This window comes from Eumetopias jubatus, unplaced genomic scaffold (assembly GCF_037043125.1).
Source record: "Eumetopias jubatus isolate StellerSeaLion01/CBP00866 unplaced genomic scaffold, mEumJub1_p1.0 scaffold_3, whole genome shotgun sequence".
NCBI classification, from domain to species: domain Eukaryota; kingdom Metazoa; phylum Chordata; class Mammalia; order Carnivora; family Otariidae; genus Eumetopias; species Eumetopias jubatus.
This window is the reverse complement of record NW_028274809.1, coordinates 5,213,569-5,241,211: the sequence shown is the minus strand read 5'-3', so window position 1 is coordinate 5,241,211 and position 27,643 is coordinate 5,213,569. Positions and strand designations below refer to the sequence as shown.

Below are 27,643 nucleotides of genomic sequence, written 5' to 3'. Positions count from 1 at the left end.
ATGAACAAGGGCAAGAAAGCCTACAACAGTGGACGGAAAAGAAACAGGGAACGTGTTACGGGTGCGTCTGACTGTGTTTCCTTACAATTCCTATGTTGAAATCCAGGTCCCTGATAGCGCAGAAAGTGACCTCATTTGGAAATATGGTCATTGCAGATACAACTAGTGAAGGTGAGGTGATTAGGGTGGGTCCCAGTGCAATATGACCAGTGTCGTTTATAAAAAGGGGCCATGAGCATGCAGGTGTGAAGCTGGATGCAGGGATGTGGAGATGTAGCAGAACGCCAGAGGCTACAGCTAACCTCCAGGGGACAAGGCGAGGGATGAAATGATGAGGTCAGAGGAGCGCAGGGACATCGGGGCAGCCAGGCAGTCGGAGCAAGAGAGACATGGGGCTGGGGGTGCATAGAGGCTATAGCAAAGCAACAGCTTCTCCCTCAATCCTCAGAAGGAACCAGCCTTGCTGACACCCTGATCTTGGACTTCTAGCCTCCAGACTGTGAGGGAATGTTTGTGACCCCTGTTACAGCAGCCCTAGCAAACTGGTACAGAAGGAATCAAGTAATGGAAGAGAATGGGGACATCAAAGCAGGAAAAAAATAACGAGAAATAAAAAAAAAATATTTGAGAAATAAGGGTGGGATCAGCCTCTAGTGTTCCATTCTACCCCACACAGCATCAGAAAGAGTATGAAGAAGAGAGCAATTTATAACAAGTCCTAGCTTCCCAAATACGCTCCTCGGGGACCAGGGGCAGAGGCCCAAGAGCAGATGCTGCTGGTCGGTGTTTGCCCCCCCTGCCCCGCCACCCCCACTCCACCAGGGCTGCACATGAACCGTCTCCCAGCAACGAGGACGGGCACGCGTGTTACACGGTCATGGGTCAGGAGTACGGACTTGTTCATAAGCTGTGTGTGCTGGACCCAGGCAGCCCAGCTTCCAGGACGAGGTCAGAAGAGAGATGGCTCCAGGTGGACTCGGTGTTGTGACAGTTTTGCTGAGATTGTGCGGGACGTGCTGGGGTGTCATTGACTCTGAAGCTCTGGGAGGGTTTCATGTGTGTGAATATGTAAGTCATACCATCTAAGATGCTGAGTTTTCTCCTCTGTAGGGCAGGCTCTGAACACCAAGGAGAGTACGAGAAACACTAACTCTGGCCTCGGGTCAATGTTCCCCCAAAGGCACAGGGACTGAACCATGGGTGGGGCCGGATAGTTTAGGGGAATACTAATTTGTGTTTGCTCTCCCTGTATTTTGGCCTCAGGCAGTGGCCTTGCACTCACTGCTTCTGTGATGTGGCCTGGTGGGGGGACACCCATAGAGACACCACGAAGTCATAAGCCGTCTGATTGGCAGCCCGCCGAGCCTGCCAAAGACTGGGCAAGAATGTCACCACCAGCAACAGCAGGACAATAACTAGTTTGGCGCCAAGCCAAGCATGCCCTCTGAATGCCCCATCTCTTAACTCACGATTTACAGTGATTTAACAAGGCAGGAGCTGTGATTGTTCCCCTAATTGTGGAAACTGAGGCACAGAAGGATCACACAAAGGGCAAGCATCCTTCAGAAGGTAAGGGGTGAGAGAGGGGACATTCTATCTTTCACGTTTTATTTCTCTTAAAGCATTATTTATTCATTCTTGGATTCATTATAATTTATTTTCTAAAATGATTTTTCTCTTTATTTCTAATATTCCTTGGGTTTTGTTTGCTCATTTCTGAGGTTTTCTAATTCCATTCTATGTATTCTTACAGTTCTTCTGTAATTTTCATATAAGCTAACGTATGTGTTAGCTTGCTTGAGAGAGTGGGCTCCATCTATGTGTCTTTTTGTGATGTTAATTTACCCCTCATTCTTCTTTTTGATAGAAACGTTGCATGGGCTTTGATCTTGGAGGTTTCCATTGCTTAATTTTATGTGAGATAGTATTTTTCCTACTTTTAGAAGAAAGTTTGGTGCGGGATAGCTTTTTAAATGCCATAGAGCCCCCGCTTCTGTTGTTTCCAGAAAAATTAAAAGCACGGTCGGTGGTGTGCCTTTTTGAGGTGGCCAAGCCCCTCCCAGTTCCGGCTGTAGCTGCTGCCTTGGTCTGTTGGACCTCCCTGTGAATGCCTGCTTGTCACTTTGGCGTTCTTCTGCTCTGTGTCTCCAGCTCCTTGTACTTGGGGTTTGAGGGGACACCTTGTCATTTAGTTTTGGTGTAAATGTCCTCAGGTTTCTGCTTTTGCTATCTGGTTGCTCTGCCTATTTTTACGTGGGGGTTTGGGATGATCCACTGCCATCTTTCAAGCTAAGGATCTTAACTAGGAAAAAATAAGGAAAACATGGAAAAGCCCTCATAGCAGTTTGACTGATTTTGTTTTAGACTGGGTCATTTTCTTTTTCTTTTTTTTCTTTCAATTTTTTAATTAAAATTCCAGTTAGTTAACATGCAGTGCAACCTTGGTTTCTGGAGTAGAATTCAGTGATTCCTCACTTACATACAACACCTAGTGCTCATTACATCAAATGCCCTCCTTAATCCCCATCACCCATCTAGCCCTTCCCCCACCCACCTCCCCTCCAGCAACCCTCAGTTTGTTCTATATCTTTAAGAGTCTCTGTGGTTTGCTTCTCTTTTTTCTCCCCCCGCCGTGTGTTCATCTGTTCTGTTTCTTAAATTCCACATATGAGTGAAATCATACAGTATTTGTCTTTCTCTGACTGACTTATTTTGATTAGCATAATACTCTCTAGCTCCATCCACCTCATTGCAAATGGCAAGATTTCATTCTTTTTGATGGCTGAATAATATTCCACTGTATATATATACCACATCTTTGTCCATTCATCAGTCGATGGAACTTGGGCTCTTTCCATAATTTGGCTAATGTTGATAATGCTGCTATAAACATCAGGGTGCACGTACCCCTTTGAATCTGTATTTTTGTAGCCTTTGGGTAAATGCCTGGTAGTGCAATTGCTGGGTCATAGGGTAGTTCTATTTTTAACTTTTAGAGGAAACTCCATAGTGTTTTCCTGAGCGGCTGCGTTCCCACCAATAGTGCAAAAGGGTTTCCTTTTCTCCACATCCTCATCAATATCTGTTGTTTCTTGTGTTGTTAATTTTAACCATTCATTTAACCTGACAGCTGTGAGGTGGTATCTCATCATGGTTGTGATTTGCATTTCCCCAATGATGAGTGGTGTTGAACATCCTTTCATGTGTCTGTTGGCCATCTGGATGTCTTCTTTGGAGAAATGTCTATTCATTAGACTGGGTCATTTTCATTTGAGGTCTGACTGCATTCACTTTGGCCTTATGTGTCATAAAGATGCTGCCCGGAGACTGAGAGATCATTGCAAAGTCCATGATGGGTAAGAAATCAAACAGAAGATGAGAAATATGCTCATAATTTGTTTTTGGAGACTCCACCTTGTGCCAGCACTGCCTCAACACTAGAAATTCAGTGATGAACAAAAATACACCATGTCAAAGGAAAAGACAGACAAGGAGAAGTCAGAGATCCCAACCACAAGGAAAGGGATGGTGTTCTGTTAACAATGTCATGTTTTCATATGAACAGAATTAACAGAGCAAAATCAAGGGAATCCAGGAGAAAACCCTTTGGTAGTTGACCAAGAAACACATAAAATAAATAGAAACCCAATATATATTCTAGTATATGTCCTCATAAAATTCTTATACTGTTAGGAAATATGAACGCTCCCCCCAGGCCCTCAAGAAGAACTGTGGCTTTATTTCAAAGGCATTAAAGTAATCATTTTTTGATCAGAGGGAAATGTTAACCTTCTTGTTACTACAGGCCAAAATTAGGTCAATGTGTAATATAATACAATGAAAAAAGAGAGATTCCATGTTTCTACACTGATACCACAACAATTTAAAAAGAGGGTGGGAAGGACATTTCTTTCTAGAAAAATGGCACTTACTAAGTATAGAAGGGTTGATAGAAATAGAACACCCCCATTTTATAATTACCCTAGCAGTCATCGAAGCAGGCAAAAATCATCAGTGGAGGATAAAAACCTTTAAGCCAGCTGGGAACAGAATCTTCAGAGCCTCAAAAAATCCCGCCCCCAGCCCCGCACCCCAGGTTATTCATTAATTAGGAAGAGGAAAGTGAAGCTTGACAGTGGAGAAATCTGGGGAACAGCACTTTGGACAGTGATGATACTTAACATCCCCAGTGATGGGACACATGTGTCCCCAACATGAAACACTGAGAAGGACATAATATCAGCCCACCTCCCCCCCCACTGCCGAAACATTTAACCTGAATCAAGTCATGAGGAAACCATCACACTACTTCTGTTGAAGGACAGTTTGTGCAACAGCTCAGACTCTGACAATGTCAATGGTGTGAAAGACATCGGGTTGGAAGTCATTCTAGATTAAAGGCATGAAAGGCAACTTAAGAGATATGAACCCCACAGCCATGGTCCTTGATTGGATTTTGGATTCAGAAAGACAGAATGTGTAAAGGACATTATTAGGACAACTGGGGGAGTTGATTGCCTACTAGGTATTAAGTAATGGCATTGCAGTAATGCCGAGATGTTCCAGTATGATTATCCTTTTGTGGTTATGCGGAAGAATGCCCTGGTTCAGGGCAGATGTGAGAAAGTGAACATTATACCTGCACTAAGGTGCTGGGATTATGAAGAATTTTAAGCTTTACGTGTGTTTTCAGGTCATCACGTTGTTTTTTAAAAATTAAGAGAAAACATTTGTTAGAGATGGTGATAGCAAATGTCTCTCCTCCTTCCTTCCAGCTACTTCTGGGGCGGCCCCTTCTGGAAGGAATTCCTCCCGTAAGAACTGTGTGTTGTTCAAGTTCCAGGTGCTGCTCCCCTGGGGCATTTTGTTTAAACCCAAAAGTATGAACAAGTTCTCATTTCCTCAATTTAGCTTATGCCAGACAGAATGCCCCAAGGAATTTTGCTGGTAGGCTCAAAAACCTGCCTCTACCACATTCGGGGAGAGAGCAGGACCTGTGAGTTCACAGTGCAGAATGAATGCAAACCCATTCAGTCCAAAAAAATCTACTATGATCCACTATGGGCCAGGTTTTGGTTTGGACAAAAATGCAAATGAAACATATTTCCAGCTGTTGGGACCTCAGAACCCAAGGGGCAACATATGCGGCACATATATGTGTTGATTTCGGTGTACCTTACCGATGTAATCAGAGAGGTTAACTTTCAGAGCCTGGATCAGCAACCCTTCTTCCACCAGTTCCTTATACAGAGACTCAATGGTCCTGGTGATAAAGCAGACCAGCTATTCCATGAGCAGACACATAAAACCAGCATTTCTGTTAATCACCACATATGCAGAGAACTTTCACCAGATCTATTTCTAAGCACATTTGTATCTATGCAAATAAGTTGATTTTTAGAAGCATTTCTACAATTTGGGGACATACTAGACTTTAAAAAACAATACTTTTGCTCATCCACGTGTACGTCTGACATTTCCCACTAATAAGAATTATATCTGTGGGCATCTGAGACCAGCTATACCTCCTGCAGTCTGCCCTTTCATTAGTCCTTGTGATGGCACAGATAGGAATTAGAAATTGCCCAATAATAGTAGCACAATGGGCCCACAATTATATATTCAGTTAGCATCTGCAACCCGTAGTAGATCATTAATCCTTTGTGAAATTGATGTTTCCTTTTAACCCAACAGCATAATAGTTTAGAAGAAATATCTATAAAGAACAAAGGCTTATAGGGGAACTAATTCTACTACGAAAGACAAAATGTCTAACGCGGTGAGTGTGATGATTTTTTTAGAAGGATGTTATACTTTTCCATAGTGTTTACAGATGTCAAAACCACTTCCCTAAGGGGGCCTTGGGCATACAGCCAGCACACTGGTAATTTATACTAATTGAGGAAAAAATCAAGATAGTATCCCACTTAATGAATGAAACTCCCAGTGAAATTAACTGGGGCTTGGCTTGTAGGAATTTAGATAGGTCAAGCTCAAGTATTGAGTTTAATCCTTTGAGATGTTTTATCTATTCCCTTTTCATTTCTAGGGGCCGTATGTTTTAGTTCTACCCTAGTCTTTCTCTAGAATGAAGGATTGTAAATATAACTGTATTTAACCAGTTCTTTGTTCTATGATCCAGGTTAGTGTGAGCAAGGATATCAGTTATATTTAAGCCAAATACCATTGGGATAAATGTTAATTCAATGACCCCAGTCTTTGATTGACTGGAATTTTATCCTTTCAAATATATTTAAAATAGGGTTTAAATTAAAATACCATTTAAAATTCTGCTGCGGATTAAGAAGGTTTTAATTGTAATGGGATTTGGGAATTACTTCCTTACTTCCTTACTTCCTGCAAGGAAGTACCAACTCTAGGTTTTTAGTTAGAATACCGATTTAATATAAACATAGAATATATGCATAAAATATTAACATAAAATTGAAGAAGATTCTCTAAAACAATCAAAACAAAACACATTAAGAAGCCTGGAACACAAACCTATATTTGGGTCTTTCCAGTGAAATGAGCTTCTGTTAAGGAATAAAACATTTCAACTTTAAAACTACCTTCATATGATAAAAGTACTGGTTTCAGGTTGATAATAACTCGATGAGAGAAAAGGAAGTTGTCTTACAGCGACTTGGTGGAATTAGCCCTGGTCTAGAGACCTAGGGTCTCCAAAATTGAAATAAAAAGTCTTCCAGGAATGAGATAATCAGCTGTTTCTGTACGTTTGGGCATAAAAGTGAATAAAATAATCCTGGTCTCTCTTCATTTCACTAGAGAATGGCTTGTGGCTCATTTACAATAGTTCATCTGTACAGAGGCACATGCAAGAGCATATTCAATGTCTAATGGGTATTGTTCACCTGCCACGTGTGTGTGTGATGTGTATTGTTAAAGCTGCATTTTATTTGGTAATCCCATCTTTACATGCATGAGAATATGAATGGATAATTTTAATTTAGAGACTGGGTCATATTGGTAGATTTGATTTTAGCTCTGGTTTGTGTCTGGATAAGGCACTTCGCATAATCTTCTTCACCTGCAAGACTGTTCTTGGTTTTGGGACTAATTTAAGAGCAAAGGAGAAAAGTAGGTTTTATAAGCTACTAAAAGACACCTGTGGCCTGTGGCACTGTGTGCATGCATGCGCTGGACCCCCATCTAGGGAAGGGACTGTGCTGCCCCTTGGGTCCCCAGGAGGCATCAGTGTTGGTGCTCAGAGGGATTGGTGACCCAGGAACTGGGCGACTGACTCTCAGGATGCTGACCAAGCCCCTCTTAGGCAGCAGTCAGCCACAGCATCTTGACCCTGAACCTGTCCCCAAACGATGGAGAATCAAATGAAGAAAACTGCCTTTACAGGTACACTGTAGGAGCCTTTTTTCCACAGACCCAAAGCCCACACGCCCTTCTGGCTGCCTTTCCAGAGGCTTCCTGTCAGGGCTCCAGGCATGTGCACTAACCCTGGAGCACTCTCGTCTCCTATTTCCTTCTGGATGGTTCTAAGCTGGCTTCCTTTCTCATGGATCTGCTCTCAAGCAGAGTTTGGGAATGTATCCCTGGTAGCCAGGGGATGACTAGGAAATACTCCCAAACAGGGGAGCAATACATGGTATCCATTAACAAAACCCATGGGAAGAAAGATATACCTTCAGAATGATTTCTGACATTCACTTACTAGGGATTGTATTTTATTTTATTTTTATTTGCTTATTTAGTTGAGGAATAATTGACATACAATATCCTATTATTTTCAGATGTGTATCATAGCGATTCAGTATTTTTATACATTACAAACTGATCCCCATGATAAGTCTAGTCCCCAATACAGTTATTACGATATTAGTGACTATATTCCCTATGCTGTCTATTACATCCCCATGACTTACTTATTTTATAAGAACGTTGTACCTCTTGATCTCCTTCCCCTATTTCACCTGTCCCACAGGCCTCCCCCAGCTGGTGACCACTAGCTTGTTTCCTGCACCTGTTTTAATTTGGTCATTTTGTTTTTTAAATTCCACTACATTTCTTGAAAATACCTGAAAACCTAAGACCTATTTATTTCCAGTGTTAAAGCACTGAAGGGCCGTTTCAGTTTAAAAAACGAGTGTTTAAAATGATTCATGAGTATCAAAGTTTGGCCAGTGGAGCTCAAGGCAATGGAAACACCCCTCAATGAGGCGAAACCCCATCCTTCTCTTCAGTGAGCACTTGTGAAGTGCCTCACTGGGCTGGGCCCAGGACAGGGCAGAAAATGGGAACAGTCTCTGCCCTCCAAGAGTGTCAGTACTCCCTCAAAAGTTGGATCAGGATGCTGTTTCTTGAACAATTTCTTAAGAACCCCCCAAATTTTGGGGTGCCTGGGTGGCACAGTCAGTTAAGCATCCAACTCTTGCTTTTGGCTCAGGTCATGATCTCGGGGTCATGGGATCAAGCCCTGCATCAGGCTCCACACTTGGCACGGAGTCTGCTTGGGATTCTCTCTCTCTCCCTCTGCCCCTCCCTGTGCTTTTACACGCTCTCTTTCTCTCAAATAAATAAATAAAATCTTAAAAAAAAGAACCCTACAAATTTTAAAACTAAAAAAAGTCGCATGATCTCAGAGGTGATGCTGGTGTCCATCCTTTGGCGTACATCTTTGCAGGCTAGGAGGCCACTCTTCACGCAGGACTGCAAAGCAGCCCCAGCATTTCCAGGGTGGAGACGGTGTGGTGGGCAGAGAGGGGTGCCTTTCCCAGGCTGGGGCCTCGGATTTTGGTTGTGACCTACACTCTGCTCTGGGCCAGGGGGCTGGGGGGGGATGGCGCTCAATGTGCAGAACAACAATGCTAGAGCACACCTCACCTGTCTGCTGTCAGATCTTTGTCCTTCCCTCTTTTCCCTTTTTTGCCTTTCTTCCCTTTCTTTTTCTGGAAAAAATGGAAATAACCAATAATTTAGTAAACACAAGTGAGCAAATTAGCTATAGAACTTAGGTAGGGCAGCAGTTTTTGGTCGTGGTGGCAGAGAACGGGATGGAAGATCCACTGTGGCACACCGGATATGCGGTGGCCACATTTTCCTGGACGGAGGGCTTGGCCTGGGAAACTGCAGGTTGCTTATGTGGGCATGTCCCTGGGTGGGTAGACAGTGAGGTCTCCCCTGTGAAGCCTGCACGGGGCCCGATTGCCAGCAGGCTCCGAGCATCCTGGCTCTCTTCTTATGGGCTCTCATCTACAAAGGATGAGAGCGCTGTATGCTCGGGTCATCAAGTTGTGCCAGCCTTTGACACCCAATCTCATGCCCTGTTAGCATCAGTCCCCAGATCTGGTTCCCAGAGGGCTCTACATTCTGATTACTGTGACAGCTGGAGGGACGTGCTTGGAAAACGATCTTTCAAAACAGTGCTGCTGATCGCTTCACTACTCTGTTTAAAGCATCCATTGGTACCTCCCCATTGCACCAAGGATGAAGTTAAAGTTCACCAGCATGGTGGATGGGGTTCTTCCAGCCTGGCGCTCTTCCCTTCCTGGCTCCTAGCTCCTGCCGCTAAGTTCTTCCTCAGACCTCCTCGGGCCACCCATGGTCCCCATCACGCAGGCTATCAAGCACTTTCTTACTGTCTCAGCATCTTTCATTCCTCCATATCTATGTCCTCACTCACTATGAATTTTATTGCAGTATAATTTATGCACAGTGAGCATACCCATGTCCAGGCGGATTGCCTTAAACACTGCCCAGTTCAACATCTAGAACATCTCCTCATCACCCCTGATCTGTCTCTCATTCTGCTTTCCAGCCTGTGTGTGGCTGTTCCTCTGACCTCACTGTAGATTCACACTGCCTGCTGTTGCACACGGAGTGGTACACTGTAAACTCCCTATGTCTGACTTCCTTCAGCTGTTAATATGATTGGAAGATTCACTGATGTGATTGCACGTAGTGATACTTCATGATTTTCAGGTTTTTACACATTAAAATGTTTAATTTGAGAAAATGGTGGATTCACATACAGTTGTAAGAAATAATACAGAGATCCTGAGCAACTTTTACCAGGTTTCTCGCAATGGTAACATCTGGCAGAACTATCTTACAAGGTCACAACTGACACTGGAACAGTCAAGATACAGAACCTTTCTGTCTCCATCAGGAACCCTCAGGTGGCCCTTTCCTGACCCACTCACTTCCCTCCCACAGGTACCCCATCTTTAATCCCCAGAAACCACGAATGTCTCTTCCGTGTCTGTAATTTTGTCCTTTTGAGAATGTTGTATCAACAAAATCACAGAGTATGTGTTTTTTTGCTTTTCACTCGTTATAATTCTCAGGAAATGGGGAGAGGTCATTTTATGTATCAGTGGTTGTTCTTTTTTGATTGCTGTTTTCAGTTTTGAGTTATTATGAATTAAGATGTGTGTGTGTGTGTGTGTGTGTGTGTGTGCACGTGTGCGTGAGTCTTTGTTTCTCTGGGATAAATGCCCATGAGTGCAATTGTTGGGGTGTAGAGTAGTTGCATATTTGGTTTGCAAAGAAAGTGCCTAATTGCTTTTCAGAGTGCCAATACCATTTCACATTCCTACCAGTAACATATGAATGATCTAGTTTCTTCCCATTCTTTCCAGCAACTGGTGTTGCTACCCTCATGAGTGTGTGGTAATTTCTCATTGTGATTCTAATGTGCATTTCCCTCATGGCTAGTGGCATCTTTTCCTGTGCTCATTTGCCCTCTGTATAGCCACACCAGTGAAATGCCTCCTTGTGTCTTTTGCCCATTTTCTAATCGGTTGTTTTTTAACTGCTGAGTTTTGAGAGTTCTTTGTATGCTGTGTGTTGCTAGCTCTTACTCAGATATGTGGTTTGCAAATATTTTCTCCTAGTCTGTAGTTTGCCTTCTCATGCTCTCAATAGAATCTTTCACGGAGGAGAAGTTTCTAACTTTGATCAAGTCCAAATTTTCCTTTTATGAATTCTGCTTTTGGTGTTTATACTAAGAACTCTGCCTAGCCTTAGATCCCAAAGATGTTCTCCTATATTTTAATAACAGTTTTATAGTTGCACATTTTCCATTTAAGTGCATCCAGTTTGAGTTAATTTTTGTAAATTTTGTAAAATGTATGAGACGTAGGTAAAGGTTCATTTTTCAGTCTGTGGATATCTAATTGTTCCAGCTCCATGTACTGTAAAGGTTATTCTTCCTTGCATTTTGTACCTTTGTCAAAAATCAGTCAGGAATATTAGTGTTGGCCTACTTCTGGGTTGTGTGTTCTGTTCTTTTGATCTATGCCTCTATCCCTCTACCAATATTTAAGTTTAATTCTGTCATCTTCATATTTGTTTTCTAATTGTGCAATCTGTTCTTTTTTCTTTTCCTTTCCTGTATTCTTTCTAATCAATCAAGTACTTTTTACTTTCTCACTTTTTGTTCACTATTACTTATTAAATGTAGTATCATTTAAAGAATTACAAAATATATTACTAACTTATTACAAATTACCTTAGGCTAGCATTTTATGGTGTCCTGAACAACACAATAACCTTACAAGTCCCTTTACCCCTACCTATCTTATTGGTTACTGTTGTCATATATTTTATTTCTACATGTTATAAATACATAGGACTTTGTTACTATTCTTGCCTTAAAAAATAGAATATTCTAAAAGTCTTTTATGTTTTCAACAACTGATCATTCCTTCTTACCCTTCTTTGTTTCTACTTGGGATCAATTTCCTTTAGCCTGAAAAATATCCTTTTGGTATTTTCATATTGTGGATCTGCTGCCGCTAAGTTCCCTAAGATTTTCTTTGGGAACATCTCTATTTCATTCCATTTTTGAAGGATATTTTCACTGGGTCCAGAGTTCTAGGTTGGCAGTTAATTCTTTCTAGTCTGTAAAGATGCCATTCATTGCCTTCTGGCTTCATAGTTTCTGCTGAGAAAGTCAGCAGTAATTCTTACTCTTATTTTTGTTTCCTTGAAGGAAATGTGTCTTAAAAACAACAACAACAACAAAAAAAACCTAGTAAGATTTTGCCTTTTATCTTCGACTTTTAGCATTTTGACTATGATGTGTTGAGATGTGGTTTTCTTTGTGTTCATCCTTGGACCTCACTAAGGCTCCTGAATTTGTGGCTTCATGTCTTTCATCTGATTGGGAACCTTCATGGACATTACTTTTTCGTGTATTGCTTCTTTCCCATTCTCCTTCTTTTTTGGGGATTCCAATTACACGTGTAGTGCAACATTGACCATGTCTCAAATGTCTCTTATTCTCCATTCTGTTCTTTATAGTCTTTTTCTTCTGCTTCAGTTTAGTTTTCCTATTGGCTGGTCTTTAAGCTCAACCTGTCTTCTGCTATGTCCATGCTGTTGTTAAACCAATTCAAGGAGTTCTTAATTTCTGCTACTGCAATTTTCAGTTGTAGAATGTTCATTTGTTTCTTTTAAAATTAGATTCTCAATTTATTTTTAAATATGGCATTCCTTCCTCTCCTACTTATATATGCTAGCAGTCTGGGAAATGCAAAAAATAGAGTCAGGCAAGAATTTTACCCTCAAGGAGCTTCTTAGCTTCTCCAGGAACTCCTCTATCCTTAAAATTTCTGTGATTACAGCAGGAGAGGAACTTAGGAAACAAAGGGCCTCGGAGAGGTAGGACCTCACCCACTGATGTCATCATGGGGATGACAGCACATCCAGAGCAATCCAGTCTTGCAGATGTGGAAACTTGCTTTTGTCAGTACAGAAGCTTTGTCTGTTTTGTTCTCTTCTGCACTCTGAATGCCTTGAAATATACCTGGCATATAGTGCTCAATAAATACTTATTGAATGAAAAAAATTAATAAAGATAGTCTGTCCCTCAAGCCTAATTTTGGATCTACAAATAACAGAGAATGTGGGATAGACGGTAATGTAAGTTGATGAATTTAAAATGAGACACACAATTGCTAAGAGAATCAGACCCTGTAGACTTCCATCTTATAGAAAAATCAACATGAAACTATAATAACTCATTTGAAGTTTGCTTGGTGAATATGGAATCAGCAAGGGAAGTGGCTGGGTGCTGTGAATTGCTGCTGATGCTATACTGTGATGTCTTGAGGCACATATTTAGCTTATAGGAATCAATCCGCATGGAATCTAGATTTGACTAATTTATTTGATAATATGTATTGAGGACTTGCCTTGTGCCAGAAAGGGTTACGATGGTGAACAAGCAAAAAAGACAATCATACAGTTCCTGCACTTACAGTCCTTGAGTAGATTCGGGAAGGAAGATACCAACAAAATGATCTCACTAGTAAATATAACATTAAAGCTCTGATAAAGCACCAGGAAGGCCTCGTAGACAGTGCCAAGTGTATGCAGAGAAAGCAGACTTACTATGGGTAGCTCAGAAGGCTTCCCTGAGGAAGAAAGGCTTGGACTGAGACCTAAGGGATGAGTAGGATTTAAGAAGGCTAGGGACTGGGGGCATGGGAGTAAAGATGGTTCTTGGGCGAGAACAGCATGTGCAAAGGCCCTGTGGTGGGAAGGAGCACAGTGGGTTTGGGGGGACAAAGAGGAAGGTCAGGGTGCTGAAGTGCAGCTTGGGGAAAAATGCACTGGCCAGGTCAGACATGGCCTTGTAAGCCTGGCTGAACATTGTCATCTTTATCTTAGAGGATTAAAATGCCATTGAACAAGTTCAGTATGGAGTCATAAGATCAGATTTGTATTTCGAAAGGAAGATTCAGGCTGCTGTATAATCTCTGATCAAGTCACTTTCTCTGGATGACGAGGCAATACCGCCTAACTCTCTTCTTCTGGGTCCTTTTTCTCCTTTTCTATGTACGAGGTTGACCATCCCCCTTCTGCTAATGGTCTTCCTGAGGATGGGATTTGGTATAGTTGATTAAGTTTCAGCTCACGAAATTAACACCACATCCAATGTGTGTCTCCGAAATTTACGCCCAAGTCATTGGTTTGGAATTTGGGGCTCTCAAAACTCCATAGTTATACAATTACCATCAATCTATTGGGATACCCTGAGCACACCCATTGCATGATAAACCAGCTTAATTCCAAGAGGGAAATTCACAGCAACCCCTCCCTGTGACGTATCATAAGTCGTGACACAGAAATGGCAGGCTGCAAGGAATGAGAGGGGCCAGTAGTGTGAGAGGGTGAGGAAGCCCGGTCTGATGTTGGGCCTGCACAATGATACTTGTTGGGTAAAAGGAGAAAGCCTATTTTCAGCCAGAGGGGTACAGCCACTTCCTGCCTTCATTTCCTATTTTGTTTGGCTTGAATTCCATGTTCAATCATCAAAACATCACTTTTTCATGCAGATATGCAAGACATCAATTGGATCAATTGTGTCATCAATAAGTGCCCTCACCTACTAGTGAGAGAATAACCTATAGATGACCCTCATTAGGCTTCAGGGGTGTATCCTCAGGAGGGCTATGAAGGACATTCAGGTGTCGAACTGAAAAGTCAGAGTAAACTGGGAAACTGTAAACTCAATACAAAATGGATCGGGATAGCGTCATCCTAAAGGGACTGGCTGAACGAGACACTCATGGAGCTGGATGTATGAAAAGCTCTAAGAGTACATGAATTGCAAGAAGTGTTGATCAGCCACGGAACCCTGAGAAAGCCATCAAAGAGGCAAAGGCTGCCCCCCTGCTGACACTGCCAAGGAGGGCAAGTCTGGCCTCTCCCTGGAGGATTCTGGCCCCAGTGGCAGGGCTGGCTGTGGAATGAAAGTGGGAGTAGGGGCCTAGGTTAGGAAAAAGCCAGTTCTTTCCTCCTGCATGTCTCCTTTACTCCCATGTGACTACCACATCCACAACACTTTTGACACCAGATGTGCGTGTGTGGGTTTCCCGCACGAAGCAACGCTGGGTGTCCTACAACTTGACTCCATTCTTATACTATCTACTTAGGAATAGCATCAGATCCCACAGGCCAAAGGCTCCGTCCCACCCACCACGTCAGATGCCAATCGCAAGTCCGTGTTGTCACCTGTGCTTCTGACCTACTGGTTATAAACCTGAGGTTCCCACGACCCCTTCCCTGAGTCCAGTTACTTTGTTACAGCGGCTCACAGAACTGAGGGAGACACTTCATGTTCACCAGTTTAATGGAGGATGTGATAAAGGGTACAGACCAACAGCCAGACAAAGTGGTACTTAGGGCGAGTTCTGGGAGGGTCCCGAGTGCAGGAGCTTCTGTCCCCGTGGAGTCAGGGTGGTCACTCTCCTGGTTTGTGCCTGTGTTCACCCTCTTGACATTATCGGGATTTCATGGAGGCTTCCTCACGCAGGCACAACCAATGAGTTGTCTCATTAGAACAAATATGCTCCAAGTACTCTCATGACTTAAGGATTTACAAGGGTTTCAGGAGCTCTGTGCCAGGAACTGGAGGCAAAGACCTGTATATATTTTCTATTATCTCACAGGGCCCAGTAAATGAACTTTGCATATTAGGATCTAACTGGCTACTCCCAAACACTGTGAGATGGATTGCTGGCAATTTAAAATTCAGTTCTTCTGATCCCTTACTCACAAAGAACTTGCTCATTGCCACTGGCCTCCCGTACAGATCTCCCTACAGGGAGAGAGGGGCAGACATTCCAGGCACATCACTGGCTTCCCTGATGGTCTTCAACCTATCTGTGGGGCTTGGGTAATGCGAGTCTGCAGTGAGGAGGGGTGGGGCGGGTCACTCTCAGACCGTTGGGTGTATCCCATTTATGAGCCCATGTCCCTGAGGACTACCTGGTGGGACAAGGCACATCCCCCCCAAGGAAGACATTTCCCTGTGCAGTAGCCTGGGCCCAGCCAGTGTTCCAGGTAGCGCACCAGACTCAGCCTGGGCGGCGCTCCTGCTCGTGATTCGAATCTGCATCTGCCTCCTCCCTCCCATGCTCACTTGCTACTCACCTTTTTATCTCCTTTCTTCTTTGCTGCTTTGACCGGATACTCCTTTTCTCTGTCCACAGCCAGTTTCAAGTTTTTTAGTTCCTGTCTCATTAGCTCATCCACCTAGGCGAGAACAAAACACACCACTTTTGAGTGACTCTGTGAGCCTTGTGTTTTCTTTGTAAAGTTTAAAAATAGCATAAAATCTGGGGTGGCCATGGATGGGAAATTGTGAAGAAGCCCAACGGCGGCTGCTGATGACTTGTTTTCGTGCAATGCAAGTGCGGTGTTACCTGCGCTCTGATCTCCGACTCCAGTTCCTTCCGTTTCTCCTGTTTGATCAGTTCCGGGTCATAGTCCTGGGGGAGATTCCATGACTCGTCCTTATTCTTCCACAGGTCTGGGGTCCGGAAGGATCAAGGAAAGGAAAATGAACTTTTTCTCAACATGAAGATGAACGAAAACAGTTATTGCAGTATAACACACAAGTCTAATTTTCTATTCTATTGCGTGGAATACAAGTTTGAATAAAATAATCAAGAAATTATTGACGGCAGAGTGATGAGACTCGTGCTTTTTTCCCCCCCAACTTCCCAAATGGGAAAAATGTGCTTGTATAATATCTTTTTTTAGAGAGAGAGATATATAATATATAATATTATATTATTATAGATGAAGAAGACAACTACTAATGTGAAAACATAAAAAGTAGGATACAAGTAATATTCTTCTAATGATTATAACCATGTAAAAATAATACATTAATTATGGGATTATGTAATTAGACAAATGTGAGATGACTATTTTTGTAATATGTTTTATATTACTTTCATTATTCAAATGATTCACTAAAATGTGAAAGATTTTATCGTTAGCTGAACCCATCCGTGATTGACCCCAGCCCCTTGTTAAAAGACAGCACTGAACATACAAGTACCCGTGACTTCCCCCTGACAGCTGTATTTTTGAATTACTTTTTGGATGTGTTTGAAATCATACATGTTTTACATTTCCCTTTTGCCTGGCCCTGGCACTGAAGAGGATGGTTAGAGAAATGTGACCTTAGTGGAAATAAGGATAATTTTGTATCACTGGAAAAAATTGAACTAAAGCTCATTTCTCAGAGGGGAATTCCAAATGTGGGCCGAGGTACGGATCAGCGGGATCCTGGCACTGGGAAGTGGGGTGGTGTCCTGTGGAAAATGAGACTTGTCAGTCTGGGAAATGAGATCTTTTCCCAGAATCTGTGCTCAGAATGTGATGGAAACTTGCCAGAACTCAACCTGCAACCCCCACCCAGCTTGGCTACTTCACTCATCCTTAGGACAGTGATGCCCTTCAACTTGGGGAGGCAACAGAGGGCCACGGGGACCAGGCAGAGGCTCCCCCACCCCGGTCCAATGTTGGCTACCCCTCGGGAAGAAGGGGGGACTGTGCGGGGCTGGATGGCAGTGAGCATGTGAATGAATGGGCAGAGGTTTCTCAACCAGGGCCTCCCCTATGGGCACAGCAGGGGCATCCTGAGACTGGCCAGGAATGTGTCCCCCTGATGCGGCTGACTGAGAAGGGAGGGACAGTCACAGACACAGACAGAAACATACGTCTGGGTGCTGTCGACAGCAAGCGGTGTCAATGATGAGGACCGAAAGTGGAGAAGGTGTCTGGAAAGACACCTGGGCAAACAAACGAGAGGGAAGGGTCAAATCTGCAAATCAATCACAGGGGTCTGGGGTCAGCAAAAGAGACCAAGACCAAAGAAGGGACAAGATGTGGTGTGACCCAGGAAAAGCTGCAGATCCGGGAGAGACGGACAGCAGAGCAAGGAGATTCTGATGCACGACCAAAGCTGGCCAATGGGCAAAGAATTGCCCCAAGGGCTTTGGCCATCTGATGTCTGCCCAGGGGACGCGGCCCATGGTTGGGGTCAGGTGGACCCCCATCCTACTGTTTCTCGGCTGTTGGTCTTATGGTTTTCATCCTCCTGATTGACAATTCCTACTTCCTGAGGGGGAGGGGGACTCTGCAGGACAGCTGTGCCCAGAGCAGACACCTGTCAGCAAAGTGGAAGTGATGGATGGGTGCCTGAGGGCCGGTGAATGTGTCGTCTCCAGGTGATCGGTCAGGACCCTGTGGACCAGACAACTACAGGAAGACGGGACGTGGAAATACAGCTCCAGTTCTCTGAAAGTGTGGGAGCCCCAGGCAGAAGACCTGACAATGCTCCCAGTGGTCGGCATGGAAATTTCCAGAAGTGGAAATGGGGACCAGAAGGTGTTGCCCCACACAAGTCAGGCAGGCCCACCTCACTCCCAGTGCGTACTGTGGGACTGGGTGTTGGCCAGAACAGAGCCTCTCTGGAATCCGGGTCCAGCGAGGGGTCTCAGGCTCCCCCGGCTTCCCATCAGAGGACCGAGGCGGGCGTGGCTGGGTAGGGTTCTGCCAGTTGCTGTGCTGGCCAGGGTCTCTGCCATGGTCACAGCCTATGGTGGTGCAAATCTGGGGGGACAGATTTTGGAAATGGGGGATGATGAAAGGACCCCAGTTTCTCCTGGGGTGGCTACTGTAGACTTACTAGAAATGGAAAGGAACTAAGTCACAAACATGGTACAGTTTTCATAGAGCCGATTCACCCATGTGTCTTTCCCCATCAGGATGGCCACGTGACAGGTGGCCCTGCCTCTGGGGCAGAGAAGGGATGATGGGGCCAGAAGTGGGTTTGACACCTGTCTCCTGGATGTCCGCCTGTCCGTGGATGACCCCAGAGGATGTCATCACCTGGGCGGGGCAGGTGACCAGCCTGGAATGGAGTTCACATCTCCATGAAGACCAAGAGGGAGAAGACCTGAAAAAGACAGGATGGAGGCCACCCCTACAGGAGTGGGCACACAGGAGATTGCTAGAAAGCTAAGAGCCGAATTTTTATTATTTTAAATAATCAGTCCTGTGACTGAGTACCAGCCAGAGAGGCCTATCCTGTGTTTTACAGTCAGGGAATGAGAAATATTGCATGGCATAAATTGCCTATATCAGCCCATTGATGTAAAACACGTTTTAAGTCATTAATTGAATTTATTCTTGGCCCCGAATCCCCCTAGCAGGTAGATTTTGTGGCTGGTCTGTAAGGTGCGTATTCATCCAAGGAAGAGTTAGTTTACACTTCCCTCATTTGAAGGTAACTGTCCTTTCTCAGTGCATTTTCTGAAATGCACGTGAACTTAAATTGTGGAAAATTTTAAAATGTATGAAAACTACAACACGTTTTCTTAAGAGTTTGAAATTGTAAGTTCTCCCCCTTGAAAATACTATGAAGGGTTTAAACGTGTTAAAAAGTGCTATTTACCAGTAACTCTTGCTTAACAGATGTCCCTTTTACATGATCGTTAAATCTCCAGGAGCAAAGTTCACCTGTTTTTATTAAGATATTTTAAAGCAAAATAACTTTGCGGTGGCGAGGAAGCTACTTTGCTTTCTCACTAGACAGACTTGTTAAAATCTGGAAGCCGTGCATTTCCTAAAGAAAGGGATGCAGAATATTGAACAGGAAGGAACATGAGGTGATTATTTATATAAAAGCACCTCGTAACAAATTCTCATTCCGGAGTTGTAACTGTGTCTCACAAATAAAACGGTGCTTAGTGGCCTTTGCTGATTTCACCTCGACCGCCCTTTGAATGGTCCTGGTTTTGCGCAGAAATTTTGCTTTTCTCATGACACTTCTGCACAGGGCACCTCTCAATCCCTTCAAGAATTTCATGGACATTTACAAATGCAGGAAGCTTTTCAGGGCCCTCAAAGCACTAACAACTGCCCCAGGAGCTTTCATCCCCAGAGTGTGAAAAGCTGGCTGGGGCAGTTTCTCACGTAGGGGGGTGATTAAAATGCTAATGTCTTTTTTGAAAAGGAAAACCTTTGATTTTTGAGAAAAGAATTCTAAGATGAAGACATTTAATTTCTTTAAATGACCAGAGACCTGGCAGATAACACAGGAAGTGCCACAAACCCAGCCAGGAAAGTGGTCCTTCAGGCTTCTGCTCCCAAGTGACTACTGCTTGGGTTTTTTTTTTTTTTTTTTTAGCCTTGATGGAAACAGATATTCTACAAACAGCGTAATGGAAACATATTACACAAACGGTGTGGAAAGCCTCAAGAGCTTTCCTGAGTGGGTCAGCAGGTCACCAGCCTTGGCTTCCCACGGGAACATCAGATTTCCCCGTTAATTTTTGTTTTTATCAAAATAATACACACACATTGTTTTAGACCAAGTCGGAGAATATGGAAAGGATTATAACAAAATACTGTCTAATTCTGCCTTCCAGAGAAATTGTCCAGTGACATTCATTCCTGTATTCATTCATTCATTCATTCATTTAAAATTGCATGGAATAGTTGCAGATTTATCTGCAAATCTGATTTATTCATAAGTTTAAATCATGAGTTGATGGAACCTGACTGTGGGCCAGGCACTGCTCTCAGAGTGGGCAGACAGCAGGGGGCCCTGACACCTGGGACCTGGCGCCCCCCTCCCCCATGGGGAAGCAGGGACACCCACATCCCCGTCAGCTGGAGGTAAGTAAAGTCAGGTGGGCACAGGGTGAGGCTGGAGACTGTTACCCCACAAAGGTCTCGGGGAAGGCCTGCAGGGACCAGCACTGCAGACAAGGGGAACGGACAGCACCAGGTCCCTGAGGTGGGAGTGACTGGCTTGCTGGCTGAAGAGCACAGAGCCCACGAGAGGCAGGTGTGAGGCGGGAGTGAGGCGGGTGTGAGGCGGGAGTGAGGCGGGTGTGAGGCGGGTGTGAGGCGGGAGTGAGGCGGGAGTGAGGCGGGTGTGAGGCGGGTGTGAGGCGGGAGTGAGGCGGGTGTGAGGCGGGTGTGAGGCGGGAGTGAGGCGGGAGTGAGGCGGGTGTGAGGCGGGAGTGAGGTGGGTGTGAGGCGGGAGTGAGGTGGGTGTGAGGCGGGAGTGAGGCGGGTGTGAGGCGGGAGTGAGGCGGGTGTGAGGCGGGTGTGAGGCGGGAGTGAGGCGGGAGTGAGGTGGGTGTGAGGCGGGAGTGAGGCGGGAGTGAGGTGGGTGTGAGGCGGGAGTGAGGCGGGTGTGAGGCGGGTGTGAGGCGGGAGTGAGGCGGGTGTGAGGCGGGAGTGAGGCGGGTGTGAGGCAGGTGTGAGGCGGTCCAGCTTCCTGAGAGCTCTTGGATCTGTGTCTCTGTTGCCGTACACTTGTCATGTGGTCACTCTGCTACTTCTTGATTTATGAGTTTGAGACAGGAGCCCCTGACTCCCTGTTATGGCAGAGGCGGGCTTGGCTGTCTCTCACCCACCTGTCTCTCCCCTTATTCTCTCCTGATAGTTATTTCCGAGGAGAAGGCAGCCAGGCCTTCCACCATGCTGAGGACAACTGTTGCCCGAGGGAGGACTTCAGCAGAACATGAATTGGCCAATGACCTGATGTGTTCGAAGGTGCAAACAATGACCTTGGAGGTTGGTGACGGATGTGTAGAATATGAATATGAGGGTGGCTGTAAAGAGCAAAAGAAATGTGGCACAAAGTAGCATGTGAATAAGGGCATCTCCTGTTGCGGACACACCTGAGTTCCGGAGGCATCCACTGCACGCCAGTGACCCTGCCTGGGGATGCGTGCCGTTCCTAGCTGGGCCTTGGATATTGTTGCTGCCAGCCTAATTCGCACAAGCCACTCAACTTGTGCCCCTGTCCCCACCTCATCCACCTCTACCACACCCAGTATGTTGTAGGTTGATGGTACGTGCCATCTTTGTGTCTTCACGGTAGCCTTGCACATTGGACACAGTGGTTGTTGAATGAATATGTAAGTGAGTGAATGTGTCTGATAGCGATTGCTCTGCACTGTGGTTTGTAGTGATTTGAGGGCACCTGCACCCCAATGTTTATAGCAGCGATGTCCACAATAGCCAAGCTGTGGAAAGAGCCCAGATTCCATCGACAGATGAATGGGTAAAGAAGATGTGGTATATCTACACAATGGAATATTATTCCACCATCAAAAAGAAGGAGATCTTGCCATTTGCAATGACGTGGATGGAACTAGAGGGTATTATGCTGAGTGAAATAAGTCAGTCAGAGAAAGACAAATACCATATGATCTCACTCATATGTGGAATTTAAGAAAGAAAACAGAGGATCATAGGGGAAGGGAAAGGAAAACAGGATAAGATGAAACCAGAGAGGGAGGCAAACCATAAGAGCCTCTTAACCATAGGAAATAAACTGAGGGTTGCTGGAGGGGAGGTGGGTGAGGGGGTTGGGGTCACTGGGTGATGGACATGAAGGAGGGCACATGATGGAACGAGCGCTGGGTGTTATACAAAACGGATGAATCAGTTTTGACCTCTATTCCTGAAATTAATAATACACTATATGCTAACTAACTTGAATTTAAATAAAATGTTAAAAAAAACCGATTTGACTTCTCAAACTTGAGTGGCAGCATGTGTTCTAATAGTTCCTGCTGATAAGGGGAGAGTTGTGTTACTTCTCTCGGTTGTTCTGAAGATCAAATGAGATGAACATGGAAAACGCAAAGGCTTGCGTGCCTTGGGTGTCTAATAACGTGAAGTTACTGCTTCGACTTCCTTCCTCCCCAGTTAAAACAGCTGCCAAATCCCGCTGATGTCCCCTGTCCCCTATGCCTCCCCCCTCGTTCAGCATCATGTGCACGGTGGGACCCTCACCACTAGTGGAAAGTGAAAGAAGTTCAGGTGGTGCACGGACATTTTTATTTTATACAATGAGGATCTCAAACCTAAAATGTCGTTGATATTGCTGCTGAGGATGAGGCTCAGTTTATTGGGGGTAAAAACCATGAGTCAGTGAAAAAATATGTTAAGTAATTAATAGTACCAGTGCTGTCCAGATAAGACCAGAATTAGGGAGAAAGCACATGCATGACTGATGTTTGGAAATATTCTACTTGACATCCTTGTTGCAGTTTCTAGGAATTACCAAAAAGCACCAATGAGCGGGGTCATCGTGGCAGGTCATCCTGTGTTGGGATTCATCCTGAGGGTGGAGTGGAGCCAAAGGGGCTGGATAATTGTTCCAGTAAATTGTAATAGGAATGTCAGAAAGACCAATTCCTACACTTGCAGCTCCCCTCAGATTCTAGCTACTATGTTAATTATGCTGAACAATGGACAAAAGAATTATGTGTCCGTCTGCGGGCACCTGTCTTGGTCTGACAGGATTGAAACAAATTTTATTGTACATCTGGTATTGATTTTATTAATTTAAACAATCCAGGACAATCCCTTTCATTCCCAGCAAGAGAATGCTCAGCTCAAGTCCTATGGGTTCGAAAACAGAATGGAGGTTTCGATTGTGTTCTCGTACTATTCATACCTGGCTCTTTTTACCGATCCTATGCCTTTAGGCGACAAGGAATTTTAAAATAGAGACGGACAGAAAGTCCAGGCTATGAGCCGCATGATTTCAGCTTCTCCCGACTGAGCGCCTAATTCTTCCCCACACAGGCTGGGTGCTAGGGCCAGGGGTCATGCTGGGTGGGCCGGGTAACTCCCAGTTGCCCCGCATATTCCCCTAAACCAACCTTTGTACACGTTATTTCCTTCCTCCATCGTGGGAAGGAAAACACTTGGTGACATTTTCCAGCCGTCATCTTCTTCCTGTTAAAGAAGAATGATACTTCTGTTAATTACAGGGCTACTTTGTCCGGACTAGACAGTACAAGGCACACACATCCTGATGACTGGACTAAGGGAAGGCACACAGGCTCTTTCTTGGTTTATGAGTGAAGGTCCGACCCCTTGCCCGCCCACCTGGGCAGTTTCTCTGCTGGCCAGTCTGAGCAGGGCATGTTGCGTCCACCAACCAGGGCACGGATGGTTCTAGAAACTCAGCTCCGCCTGCAGGCTCACTGAGGTTCCCCTGTGTCAGTCACCTCTCCCAGGGTACCCCACGCCATGAGTTTGGTCCTGTTGTCTGATGTTCTGGCTCCTTCTTTGCTCTGAAAGCTGATTCCCAGCCTGAGTCTTCCCACCTTCCACCAGCCGCTTGTAGGGACATCAAGCTGGCTGCAAAGTGAGGAAAGGCTGGAGGGGAGGCAGAGATGGCCATCTTCTTTCTCATTAGAATTCCATTGTCCCATCTTCTTTTGTGGAAAATTGCTCTTTGGTCTGAGGCGAGTGAAGCTGTTCTGTGAAGCTGTTCTGGATTCTTCTCGATGAAAAAGAGTCTCTCCGTACTGTGTAGGATTTGCTTCTACTTCCTGGCACCTGCTTCTCTGGTCCAGCAGACATGGGGAAGGGAGTGTGACGTAATGAGGGGGGAATCCCAAAGCCTGGTCGGTGAGAGTCCGAGAATCCCAGTGCAGGACAACTGGGGATCCTTCACATGAATGGGCACGTGGCAAAGTGCAAATAGGGCCACCTCTGTTACATTTTTAAAGTGCGGGCATTTGGCAAGTACCTCTGAACATATAGGCTCAAATGTCAGATCGGTCACTCAGTGGCTTTCAGATAATCTGCTTGTTCCCTTCGGGTCTGTGTCCTCCAGGTTGTGGGTGGGGCTACTGTGATTTGGAAGAGGCTGATTATTTCCCACTCAACCAGGAGTGAAATTATACTCCAATTCTAGATCTAGAAGTGAAAATCAACCCAGGAGCTCTCATTACTATTAACCATATTTTTTTTTTAAAAAATGCACCAAAATAATGTGATAGCTCATTGCAAAAAAATATTAAGCATCCCTTAACTGTTTTCAAACTTGCATTTAGAATGTCACTTTACTTTTCTGCCCACACTTTTCTCTCAGTTCCATTGAGATTAAGAATCAAAGTTATTCATGCCTTTTGGGGATTTAGACCACTGTTCCTTTCTGGAAGTGGTGGTTTTTGAGTGGTTGAGGTAGAAGGAAACGTGAAGAAAACTCACACACCTTCTTAGAGGAATGCATTTTCATGTAAACATTTACATACAGTTTCAGGGAGTCTATCCTTGGGGTCTCTGTTCCTTGAGGTTAAGGGCGCCTGTCTCCTCTGGAGCTCAGCAGCTTCTCACTTCCTGATATCTTCCTCTCTCGCTGCCCTTCAGTGAACACAGGTTATGCTCAATATGGACGTTTCCACGATGACATCCTTATTCCTGATAACAGCCTCTGGGAATTCACAACACTCACATCTCCATCTTTGTGAAGTAGTACAGAATTTCGTTTGAAATCCTCTAAAATAATATAAGAACGTGGTTGGCTCAATGGTTCAGTATGGAGCACCTCCTCGTGCCAGGTGGTTGGAGAAGGGGCGCTCGGGTCACAGAAAGGCTGGGTGGCCTCACAGACAAACAGAAGCTTTTAAAAGCTAATGATGCTGTGTGTGGGTGCCAGGCTTTTCCCAGGATTTAGCACAAAGTTTGGTGAATGTAGAGAAGACTCTGTAGTAGTCACATGATCGTGTGTTCCGGACAGGTAAAATCCATTTAAAATAGTTCCAAATGGTTTAACATATGGATTGAAAAGTAACAAAGAGGAAAGAGTTGTAAGGATGGATTTCTAGTGCTCCTTTTCTGGCTCCTAAAGCCAACGTGACATCCACACAGCCAACCTGTCAGGTAAATGGTGTAACTTCGATACTGAAACATATTTGCAAAGATGGCTATTGGTTTGCAGAGGATGTCCCTCTGACACTAGCATCCCCCTCTATCACTTATTCGTAACAGGGATCGCCTTACCTCCGATCCTTAACACTTTTAGAGATGGTTTGCAAACCAAAGATCCAAAAGAAAGAATTATTTTACTGTTGAATTTTGAGAATTCTTTATATATTCTAGATGCACTTCCTTAGCTAGATCTATAGCTTGCAAACATTTTCTTGTCTTTTCATCCTCTTCCCAGAGTAAAAGTTTTTTACTGTGATGAAGTCCAATTTATCAATCTTTCCTTCTATGGATACTTTTGGTGTCAACTCTAAGAACTGTGTGCAGAGCCCTAGATCCCGAAGATTTTTTCCCCTCTTTTTACCTAAAGGTTTTACAGTTTTACATGTGAGTCCATGATCCACGTTGAGTTCATTTTGGTATAAGGTACAAGACAGATGTTCCTTTTCTTGTCTAGGCGATGAAAAGATTAATTCTTGGAAGCCCATCTTTGAAGCTGTTTAGGGGCTTTTATGTTTTCCCTTTACTAGCTCTGGTAAAGGTGAAAACCCCTAGACCAATCTCTTTGCTTCTGTCCTTCAGCATCTCAGTATAGGGGATCTCTGGATGGGTCCAGATACCAAACTGAAAACTTTCATGCTTCCAGCGTTGAATTGTTTGCAAAGTTTTTTGATGAAATGATCAAATGAATGTAAGATTACCAGCCACAGTTATTTTATTTTATTTTATTTTTTTTTAAAGAGAGAGCACACACATTCAAGTGGAGTGGGGGGCAGGGGGACAGAGGGGGAGGGAGAGAGAGAATCTTAAGCAGACCTCCTGCTGAGTGCAGAGCCCGACGTGGGGCTCGATCTTACGACCTTGAGATCATGACCTGAGCTGAAATCAAGAGTCAGATGCCCAACTGACTGAGCTACCCAGGTGCCCCCACAGTTATTTTACTTTACAATGTTGCTGTGCACAATTACAGAGACCCTCTCTTTTCTCATGCCACCCGCCCCACAGTAAATTGGAAATCCAAGCAGGGACACTGAAACCTACAAATTCTCACTCTTAAACTTCCTTCCAGTTACCTCCAGGTTCAAAAGTCTTAAGACTCTACAAAAAAAAAAAAAAAGATTCTACAGAGACACTCATTAATCCTCAGAGTCCAGAATAACAGAGTGTCTAAGGGGAGCCCTCTCCTGTGGCACTAGGGTCAAGGGAGAGATGTTTTGGGCACGTCACTCTGAGACACATTTATGCAGATGGAGGTACCCCAGGAAGGGCTTGAGGTGGGAAGGGAGGCAGTCATAAAAAGGTGACTGTGGGTCTTTGTGAGCTTGAGAAGGGTGTTACTGTACTGCTGACTATGAGCCCAGATCTTCGTACCACCAGCTGGATGTACCTTCCCTTCTTCGTTATTTTCACACAAAAATCAACCAGGTAAACAGAACTCACTTGCTCCGATCTCGACCCTGTGAATGACGTTTGGCTTTAAATGTATCCTCCTGGGTGGATGGATGCAAACTTCTGAGGGGCTCTGACTCCTGGCCCACACTTGTCCTTGGGGGGGACCTGGGCTTGCACTGACCCTTCTTCCCGTCTCGTGGTGCTCCCAGCCTGGACCTAAGTATCTCCCTGTCTCAGTCACTTCCTCACCCACAGGCCATCCCAACCACCGCCACAAACCACAAACCACAAACCTTAGATTACAACTCACACAACTCAGGTCTGCTCAAGTCACTGCCCCCAGGATGACTCTCGTCTTCTCCAGAAGGTTCTGCCCCATGCATGGCTGCTCCAAGCTTTCCAGGCCTCACATCAGACACCCTCCCTGGTGTCTGTTGTCCCTGCTCTGAAGTTGTCCTCTGGTTCTCGGGCTCAGCGATTGACTGGAATCCTGCCTGGAGTCCCTGGTCCCCAACCAGCCTTCTGAGCCACCCACCACCAAACCCCTGTCAACAGCCCCTCTGTGGCCACTTATGCTCATTTGTAGCCATCTTGTGGACTGACGAAGCTTGTACTCCTGTGATATTTTGACAAGAGTCTATTTTCCATTTATGGAGGTGAGTGGAAATATTCAGATTATCCTCAGTTTTTTGTTTTTAATATGAGGCCTTTC

General features: G+C 44.7%; 1 protein-coding gene across 1 annotated transcript in view; it reads right to left on the bottom strand.

Moving 5' to 3' along the window:
- The window catches only part of DRC11 (dynein regulatory complex subunit 11), a 156,289-nt gene that overhangs the window by 40,851 nt on the left and 87,795 nt on the right, over window positions 1-27,643 (bottom strand). The window contains exons 9-13 of the mRNA XM_028105309.2: window positions 23,481-23,556; window positions 16,194-16,300; window positions 15,922-16,023; window positions 8,860-8,924; window positions 5,181-5,263 (exon numbers count right to left, since the gene is read on the bottom strand). Coding sequence (XP_027961110.1) covers window positions 5,181-5,263; window positions 8,860-8,924; window positions 15,922-16,023; window positions 16,194-16,300; window positions 23,481-23,556 — 433 coding nt within the window. The remainder of the gene's footprint in view (window positions 1-5,180; window positions 5,264-8,859; window positions 8,925-15,921; window positions 16,024-16,193; window positions 16,301-23,480; window positions 23,557-27,643) is intronic.